This window comes from Ovis aries, chromosome 13 (genome assembly GCF_016772045.2).
Source record: "Ovis aries strain OAR_USU_Benz2616 breed Rambouillet chromosome 13, ARS-UI_Ramb_v3.0, whole genome shotgun sequence".
Lineage (NCBI taxonomy): Eukaryota > Metazoa > Chordata > Mammalia > Artiodactyla > Bovidae > Ovis > Ovis aries.
The window spans coordinates 74,385,810-74,395,657 of NC_056066.1; the positions used below are offsets into that span (position 1 = coordinate 74,385,810).

The window sequence follows — 9,848 nt, forward strand, 5'->3', positions numbered from 1 at the left end:
ATATAAAAAGCCCCGAGATTTTTAAAAAATAAGTCATAAAGTTGGGAAAAAAAAGAGTCAAATTTATCATTATTTTCAGATTATATGATTGTATATAAAAATCAAAGTAACCCCAATAAATATTGTTATACTTAATAAGGCCATTTGGCAAACTAGTTGGATGCAAGACAAAATTGATAGCTTTTTATTATACTGAAAGTGAAAGTCACTCAGTCGTGTCCAACTCTTTGCAACCCCATGGACTACACAGTCCACGGAATTCTCCAGGCCAGAATTCTGAAGTGGGTAGCCTTTCCCTTCTCTAGGGGATCTTCCCATCTTCCCCAACCCAGGGATAGAACTCAGGTCTCCCACGTTGCAGGTGGATTCTTTACCACAGGAGCCACAAGGCAAGCCCTTTTATTACACTACTCATCATTAATTACTTTGATGATAACATTTTAAACTTACTATTCATTTCAGGGGTTCCAGGCACTTTAGTCCACAGCGTGAACAGCACTTCGTTGTCAATGGGCAATCATTATCCTGCAGGCACTTGGGTCTGTCAATCATGGAACATACTGGCGGCTTGTTTGGGCAAAAACCTGCTTTGACTTTATGAGGTAAAACAAGACACTTGACCATGAAATACTTGACCATACTTTGAGACAAATTAGGGGTATCTTGGGAACCTTAAATAAGGTTTTCCTCTAATTAAGCTTTTGACCCTCCCTCCTAGAGTAACAATAAGGTGGAATAGGTGGAGTATCAACTTCTATGTGATAAATCATTTTAATAATTATTTGAGGAGAATCAAAAAGTCTTGCCAAGAGGTAGGGAACATATGCATACCTATGGCTGATTCATGTTAACGTTTGGCAGATAGGAATACAATACTGTAAAGCGATTATCCTTCATTTAAAAATAAATATTTTTTAATGGGCAGAAAACAAAGCTTTGCCATCTCTGATTTATAAAATCTGATAGGATTCCTAATTGACTGTACAAAATTAATAGATTTGGGTTATCTAATCCCAGAGTACCAGAGGTAGGAGTATTAGAGAACACGAAGAACTTCCTTGTTTTATAAACCGTAGATACTAAGGACCATAAAGGGGGAACTGAGTTGCCTAAGGTCACACAGAAAACAAGCAGGAAAGTTGAAGTCAGTTGAAAAGCCTTTGACTCCTTCTGCCATGCCATGTTGTTCCTCAAAATACTGACAATCCCTGGGACAAGACCACAGTATCTTAGCACTACATGAGGGAATGAATGCCGTCTATAGAGGAGGAGCTCGCTGCTACTCCAACAGCACTTTGCTACCCGTCTTTTCCCCTGCACACTTTACATGAACTTCTGTGCAGACATAGGATTTATCTGAATCATACCTATGAATGGTTATGAATTTTCTATATGAATAAGTGGATACTGTCACCTTGTAGGACACTGAAGAATGAGACTTGAAATAAATACATTTCCATTGAGAAATATGAAGAGGGTTACCATGCAAGATTGGCTTGGAAGAATAGCACAACAGTCTCCCAAGGTCAAGAAGGCAACATGAGAGCCCTAGTTGGCCATTAAGTGAGAGAAATTTCCCAAGAGACCTCTGAGTTAAACTAAGGGGCATCCACCACTCCATGGGACAGCTTGGCATTCTCAGGGTTTGCCCAATAGACTCTGGGAAGTATATCCACAGTCCTTACCTGTCCAGGCCATGGCACAATCAAAGCCACACATGGATTCGCAACATTTTTCATTTAAGGGGCAATCGTAGTCACTCTTACACGAAGCTGAACACTCCATGCGGTTCTTAAAAGGGAAGAGTGGGCACTGTCCATCCTTGACTGAAATGAGAGCAGATGTGAGTTCCTTCAAACCCCATCCTCTCCCATCACCCTTCAAACAGCTTTTCCTTTTCTTCAAAACTAGTATCTCTTTCTGGGATGTGGTTCATTCTACCCTGTGCTCAGGCGCCTCTAGTAGGCTGTGGAGTGATGGAATGCCTCGCCGTATCAGGAAATGCAGTAGAAAGAGAGTTAAACTTGCTGTTTGAAGGCCCAAGGTAAAGTCCCCGTCCTGCCAGTTAATGAATGACTTCAATTTCCTTCTCTACAAGGTAGGATTAATTATGTGACATCCACACAAGCCCATGTAAGCTGTTTTAGGGGACGTGCTTTACTTTGCAGGAGGAGTGACGTGATCTGACTCGAAGTTTGAAAGAATTATTGTGGCTGCTGTGTTCATAACAGACTTGTAAGAAGCGAAGGAGAGAAACAAGGAGATCTGTTAGGAGGTCATTGCAATTAATCCAAATGAGAAGATGGCACCTCAGGTTAGGGTGGCAGCTGTGGATGTGGTAAGAACTGATCCGATTCTGGGTCTGTTTTCCAGACCCAGAAATGACCCTGAAATGACTTCTTAACAAGGGATGTTAATTGAGAAAGACAGATATTAAAGAAGCATGTACATGTCTCTGCTTGTCTTCATCTGATTGTAAATCCCCTGATGGCAGGAAATGTTTTTTTCCCCTTGTCCTTGTCATTCTCCTTCCTGCTCTCCTCCTCCTCCTCCTTAGTGAGCCTACATAACCTTGTCAAATCTTTGTGTCCTTGATAATACATAATCCTGTCAACAATTCAGTGAGGTACTATTCCAGTATTCCAATACTATTATTCCAGTATTACAAGGGGAGGAACTGAAACTCAAAGAGGTGGGGAAATTTGCAGTGAGAAAGACAGATTTCTAGCCAGTATTTTGACTCCTAAGCTCTATCAAGCTGTCACGCTGTATCATTACTGGTCATTGCACAGGAATTAATCCATAGACTTTACCTTTAGCCCACTCTGAAAGTGAAAGTCATGCCCACCTCTTTCTGACCCCATGAACTGTAGCACCCCAGGCTCCTCTGTCCATGGAATTCTCAAGGCAAGAATACTGGAGTGGGTTGCCATTCCTGTCTCCAGCGCATCTTCCTGACCCAGGGATTGAATCTGTGTCTCCTGCACTGCAGGCAGATTCTTTACCGTCTGAGCCACCAGGGAAGCCCTTTCCTTGCTCTACTCTTCACCTCCTCCCTGCTCCATCCCTATTCCATGGGATTCCAGAGCTGGCCTGTCTATGCTTCATTCTTGGGTGAGTCCTTAGGTAATTAATATTCAGCAGGTCAATGTCATGAGAAAATAACCTGTTTCCAAAGTGTAGACCTGACTCTCAGGTCCCACTGGCCAAAGTTTACCAACAATTGATGTGCACTACCTCATTTTTTGGCACAACTCCATTAGGTAAAGACTATTATTATTCCCATTTTATAGACAGGAGAACTAAAACTCATGAAAGACACAAAACTAAGACTACCCAGCCAGTGAATGACACAGCAGAGATTTGAACCAAGGCAGTTTCACCTCAAAGCCTGAATCTGCAGCTGGGATGGTATACTATTTCTCATCAGACTAGGCTCACAGATTGCCAAGGGTATGAGTCTTACCAACTGATGAGCAAGCCTTCATGCAGTCTTCCTTCTTGGGGAAGTTGTTGGCATTCCCAAGGCAGCCTCCATAAAAAAAGGGTTTGCATATACGCTGTTTGATGTTAAAATACCAATGCTTGACTGTATTCTTGCACTGTCCTTGGTCTAAGGGTAACAAGCAGGGTTCTGAGACAGGAGACAGAGAGGGAAGAACATAAGAGGGGCAAAAAAAAAAAAAAGGAAGAGGTTAGGCCCTCAGCTTTTGTATAGTTCAAGGTGTTAGTATCGAAGTTCTAGAAAGTTCTGGTCCTAGCTCTATATGGTCACTCTTTAACATCTCTGGGCATTCTTCCTACCTTGCAAAGGAGATCACAAAGAGCATATAAGAAAGATTCAGAGTTGATCTTACTTCTTCACTGCTTTGAGTTTTGAGGGGGAAAGACTTGTTCAAGAACTATATCCAAACTGCCTATCAAAGCACCTACCACATAGAAAGAATGAGGTGCTGAGACAGAAAAGAGCAGACCTCTCTGTCTGGAAATTGATCTGATGCTCACAGCTAAGCCATACTGTTGTTCTCTTGCTGGACTTAACCCCATAGGACATCCACATCAAACAAAGTTACTCTGAGGTGATAGAGTGAGACCAAAAAAAAAAGATCACTGTGAAACCTACAAAATGCCAAGCACCTATGAGTGATATATGCTTCTCTACCAATTACAGCTTTATCCTCATTCTAGCCTTCCCACTCTATTGAAGAGATTTACCAGGATAATTACACAACTTCCCCCACTTTCTGACAGCACCCAATCTAGGGCGAATTCCCACTTCCTTAGATCTTCCCCCAAATTCCCCAATCAAAGCCTTCATCCTGTAGCAGATACTTCCTAACAGTTTCTTCTTGAGACACCTCAGATTGTCTGTGGTGAACTTTCTCCCTCACTGCAGCAAGTGATAAGCTCAACTTGTTCAACTACAGTCTGTTCCTGGTGGTCTTTAACCAAAGGGCATTGATACTACTCATTTGTTGAAGGAATGAATGAATGAGTGAATCTATACAAACAGTATCTATTATTAGATACTTTGAATTATCAGAAAACCTCCTCGAAGGGCAAAGAATCAGAAAACAACTCTAGCCTCTGAACTGACTGAGGTTGATACTTGCCACAGTGCCAACAATAGTTTCTTGACACACAGTGAACAAGCAGCAAGCATTAGTTACTGGAGTGATCGGGTGTTGGACCAAAGAAGAATAACATCAAGAGTATCCGTTGATGTCCACCATGCCTAGACTCATTGTTTGTACTTGAAGGACAGGAGTTTCATTAGAGAAGGTGAAGACCTTGAACCCTGGCCTCCCTATCCCAACGTTCAAGGGAATCATCCCACCAGGTCTTGACAGAGCAGGAATTAGGACACCTCACAAGACACCCTTGCTCTCAGCCTGAACGGCACTACCTTCGTATGGATCCATGCACTTCTTCCCACAGGCAAAAGAGCAGCACTTGAGGTGTTCATCGCAATTGAAATCTGTTTTGCATAAGTCTGGGGCTTTAGAACTACAGGTGATCCTTTCTTGGGGGCACTCTCCTGGCTTCTCTGTAAGAAAGAAATGTCCAAAGTCACATCTTTTGAGAGTTTCAGCTCTTATCAGCCCATGGAAAAAAAGTGGATAGTGAGATTCCTTCAGTCCTAGACTTTACCTTCAATTCTTAACGGTCACTCTGCCGTATTCAGGGTCTACCTCTCACCACTCTTCACACATTTAGGTAGATCTGAATCAGGAATCTGTGACCAGGTAGAACCAAAGGGGACACATCTTAGTAACCATAAGTTTGTTTTCAAAATCTGTGGGTCTGTTTCTGTTTCATGACTAAGTTCATTACATTATTTCTAACTAGATTCCACATATAAGTGAAATCATATCTGTCTTTCTCTGACTAACTTCACATAGCATGATCATCTCTAGGTATATCCATGTTGCCGCAAACAGCATTATTTCATCCTTTTTATGGCTGAGTAACAGTAATATATATATACACACACCACATTTTCTTTACCCATTCAGATTCCAGGGCAGGGGGTTTTATAGGGATCAAGACCCTAGTCTTAAATTCAGGATCTCCTTTCTCCCCTTAAAACTAATTATTTTAATGCCTAATTCCTCTGCCTCCTGTATCTTAGTTGATAAGGGAAGTTAATTAGTGAGGAGTGGTGGAAATACCATGGACATAGGAGTCAGGGGCCCTGATTTTGGTTCCTGACTCCTTGTGAGTTCAAGACCAATCTGAGTTCTACTATATGACTCTGCAGTTGTCTCTAAGGAGGAAGAAATGGTGGAGTGGAACAATCACTATAAATAAGACAACTCTGGCTTAGGCGCTTGACTCTACACAACAGCTAAATAATCTTGGGGGAAATGTCTTCCTTTGTCTGAGTTATAAATTTTCCATCTATGAAATGAGAATTACAATCTCTACTTTACAGGCTCTTCAGAAGGATTAAGATAGCAGAGTAGGAAGACTCTGAGCTCACCTCCTCCCACAGGCACATGAAAATTATAACTCTTCATGGAGCAACTCTGCATGAGAAAGACCAGAAGACTAGCAGAAAAGATCTTCTACAACGAAAGATACAAAGAAGGAACCACAAAAAGATGGGTAGGAGGGGCAGAGATGTCTACTCAAGACCTATACTCCAGGTGGGCAACCCACAAACAGGATAGTTACAATTTGCAGAGATTATCACCAGGAAGTGAGAGGGTCTGAGTCCCACACTGGGCTCCCCAACACAGTAGTCCTATATCAGGAAGACAAGACCCAGAATGCTTGACTTCAAAGCCAGAGGGGCTTTCTTTCAGGAGAGGCAGAGGGCTGTGAAAAAGATTCCACTGTTGAAGGGCACACACCAAATCTCACCTGCTCTGGGACCCAGGGCAGAAGCAGTGATTTGAAAGGAGCCAAGGTCAGAACCCCCTGCTAATTGTAGAGGGCCTCCCAGAGAAGCAAGGAGCAACTAGAGTTCAGCCCAATCTGTTAAGTCTTTTAAAAAGAAGGGTTTTTCCTGATTGGTAAAGAAGAGGTCAGAAATATTCAAAGTATAAGAGGAATCTGGCCTGCTATTTGTGGCTCTGAAGATGGAAGAGGCTAATTGCCAAGGAATGAGGGTAGCTGCTAAAAGCTGACAACCAGTAAGGAAACCTCAGTGCTACAGCTGCCAGGAATGATTCTGCTGACAACCAATGAGATAGGAGGATACCCTTGAGTCCCAATTAAGAATGGCAGCCTTGATGGACACCTCGATTTCAGTCTGGTGAGAACCTGAGCAGAGAACCTCAACACTCCATGCCAGACTTCCAACCTACAGGTAATTTGTTATGCAGCAAAATAACTGATACAATATTTATTGCAGCTCCATGTCTCAAAACTGAGCTTCTCTCTGGTGGAATCTGACCAGAGAGACACGACTCTTTTGGATACTACTGAATCTTGAAATTACAGAAGTTTTGAATTAGAAAAAACATATTTATCATTGATATCAACTTCCTAATCTAATAGGTTAAAATAAGAAAGAGAGAGATCACATAGAATAATATAGTGAATTGGGGGCAGATCTGGGACTTCCAGTCCATGGCTTTTTCCAGAAGACCTGCTTCTTTGGTGAGGACTGGCCACTGAGACTTCTAGTGCTTTCCAAATATATTTCTTGCCCTTCATACTACCCCTTTTTAAAAGATTTATTTATGTATTATTTTCTTGGCCAAGCTTCAAAGCATGTGGGATCTCAGCTCCCCTAACAGGGATCAGACCTGCACCCCCTACATCAGAAGTGCAGAGTCTTAACCACTGGACCAACAGGGATGTCCCGCCTTCATGCTATCCTCAATGCACTCTCCAAGGATGGCCTGAAGCTGAGAAAAGAAGATAGTATCAGTCCTCTCCTGTGATTCCTTGACTCATACTTCCCAGATTATATTCATTCCCACAATCCCAACTGTGGTTCCTATATCTCCCCTCAGACCTAGCCTCTCTTCCAAGCTAAGACACTTTATATCCAATGGAAAACACCAGTTGGGCATTTAATAAACACCTCTGTTCCAACATGTTTAAAATGGAACTAATCACTTATACATGGAATCTAAAATATGGCACAAATGAACTTATCTACAAAAGAGAAACAGACTTAGGCATAGAGAACAGACCCATGGTTGCTAAGGGAAAATGGGAAAAGAGGGAGATGGACTGGGAGTTTGGGGTTAGTAGATGCAAACTATTACATTTAGAGTGGATAACAACAAAATCCTAATATATAGCACAGGGGTCTATATTCAATACCCTGGGGTAAACCATAATGGAAAAGAAATTTTAAAAATGTATATATGTGTGTATATATATGAGTCATCTTGCTGTACAGCAGAGATCAGCACAACTTTGTAAATCAACTATACTTCAGTTAAAAAAAATAAGAAGACAAAATGGTACTAGCATCTCCCCGTGTCCAAACAGCACCTTCTTTCCGTCTGATATTTGGCATCAACAGTCCCCTGATCTGTTATTAGAATCCTGAGACTCAGTTCCCTCGCTCACCATCATCCCAGCATCCTGCCGGTCATGGACTTGGGTCAGTTCAGCTCTAAAGCCTATCTCTTCTTCCTCTTTGCTCCACTTCCTCAGGGCAACAGCTGGCTTCCTCCCGTGCGTGCCTCAGTCACCAAGTCATGTCCAGGGCTCTGCGACCCCATGGACTAGAGCCTGCCAGGTTCCTCTGTCCATGGAATCTCCCAGGCAAGAAAACTGGAGTGGACTGCCGTTTCCTATTCCAGGGCATCTTCCCAACCCAAGGATTGAACCTGCATCTCTTGCACATCCTGCTTTGGGAGGCGGATTCTTCACCACTCTTGCTGCTAGGGAAACCCAACTTTCTCCCACCTCCCCCCTCAACTACTGCACCAGGCTCCACATCGGTCTTCTGCCCTGAGTCCTGCCTAGCAACTGACAAGTTTTCAAAAATTAAACTTGGAAAAGACCTATATCAGGAAAAGACGGGGAATAATTTGGGGGGAGGCAGGTGAGGGAAGGATTTAAAGGGCTCAGGAGAGGTGAGTGGGGCTAGTTCTCTGAAGCCTCCTCTGACACAAGTCCTTGCCTCGTGTCTAATCCTCAGTCCCCAAGATCTCCTTCTAAAGAAGAGCAGCTGCAGCTTTTCCAAACCCACTTTTGACTCTGTAGCTTGGCGAGGCAGATGTCTGCTCCAAAGAAAGGGAGAAAAGCAGCAGGAGGGCGACATTCCTCCAGGAGAAGGTGGAGCTGTGGAAAGGAAGATGCCTGTGGAAGGGGAAGACAAGAGGGCAGGGATTAGGCACAAGCCAGAGAGACGCAAGCATCTGCAGATGAACCTTGGAGCTGATCCGCCAATTCACTTAGTTCACAGAGGAGAAAACCAAGGCGCATCACGTGAGGTCAGTCACATGGCAAGCAGGGCAAGTGTCTCAGCCCCAACACCCTCCCAGGGGCCTCACGCTCTGCTGTGGGCTGTACATTACCTACCCAGACACTTGCCCACCGTCTTGCTCCCAGGCGAGAGGCCACACATGAGTGATCACAGGGATCTGTCTGGAACGCAAAGTTGATTTGCCTGCAATCAGTCCTGGGGCAACCACAGACACTAGTGAGGATCTTTTCTTTGCTCCACTGAACAAGAAACTGATGATGGTATGAGATTTGCAGGGAGGCCTGGGCATATCCCACTGGGTTTTAGTGCCTCAAGAGCCAAAAAGATGCCAGTTGATCTGAGGTTAACAAAGTGAAGTGAAAGTCGCTCAGTCATGTCTGACTCTTTGTGACCCCATGGACTATACAGTCCATGGCATTCTCCAGGCCAGAATACTAGAGTGGTAGCCTTTCTCTTCTCCAGGGGATCTTCTCAACGCAGAGATCAAACACAGGTCTCCTACACTGCAGGCGGATTCTTTACCAGCTGAGCCACAAAGAAAGCCTGAGGTTAACAAAGGGATCCCTTTTATTCCTTCTGGTGTTATCCAAGCCTAGGAGCTTATGATACGCCCACACAACCAGATAAACGGACATCTTCCTCCACTTATTTAAGTCTCCATTTTCTATGTATTTTCCTGGCCTTTATATTTTTTTAAATAATGTGAAGAACTAATAATGTCTTACTGTATTGCCTCTTAGAGTAAATGTCAAAAATAGCAAGAGAAGAAGGCAAGAAGAAAGGGAGGAAGACAGAAATGAAGAGGAGAGGGAAGAGAGAAATTTTTTATGCCAAAGTGTGTTGTTGTTGTTGTTGAGTTGCTAAGCCAGGTCTGACTCTTTCGTGACTGCATGGACTGTAGCCTGCCAGACTCCTATGTCCTTGAAATTTTCCAGGCGAGAATACTGGA

At 43.3% G+C, this 9,848-nt stretch overlaps 1 protein-coding gene across 1 annotated transcript; it reads right to left on the reverse strand.

The window, feature by feature from the left end:
* Window positions 1-453: 453 nt before the first annotated feature.
* Window positions 454-9,040, reverse strand: WFDC8 (WAP four-disulfide core domain 8). The gene is made up of 6 exons (XM_015099505.3): window positions 8,991-9,040; window positions 8,663-8,772; window positions 4,907-5,047; window positions 3,467-3,634; window positions 1,686-1,826; window positions 454-593 (listed from the first exon to the last, which is right to left on the reverse strand). Exons 1-6 carry the CDS (start codon window positions 9,038-9,040, stop codon window positions 454-456), a joined length of 750 nt encoding a protein of 249 aa, XP_014954991.2.
* Window positions 9,041-9,848: the final 808 nt, after the last annotated feature.

Coding starts and splice junctions, on each gene's coding strand:
- WFDC8 (XM_015099505.3), bottom strand. CDS start 9,040: ATGTGTGGCCTCTCGCCTGGGAGCAAGACGGTGGGCAAGTGTCTGGGT. Junction 8,773..8,990: donor GTGGGCAAGTGTCTGGGTAG/GTAATGTACAGC, acceptor CCCCTTCCACAG/GCATCTTCCTTTCCACAGCT. Junction 594..1,685: donor TTGTGCCATGGCCTGGACAG/GTAAGGACTGTG, acceptor TACCTCATAAAG/TCAAAGCAGGTTTTTGCCCA.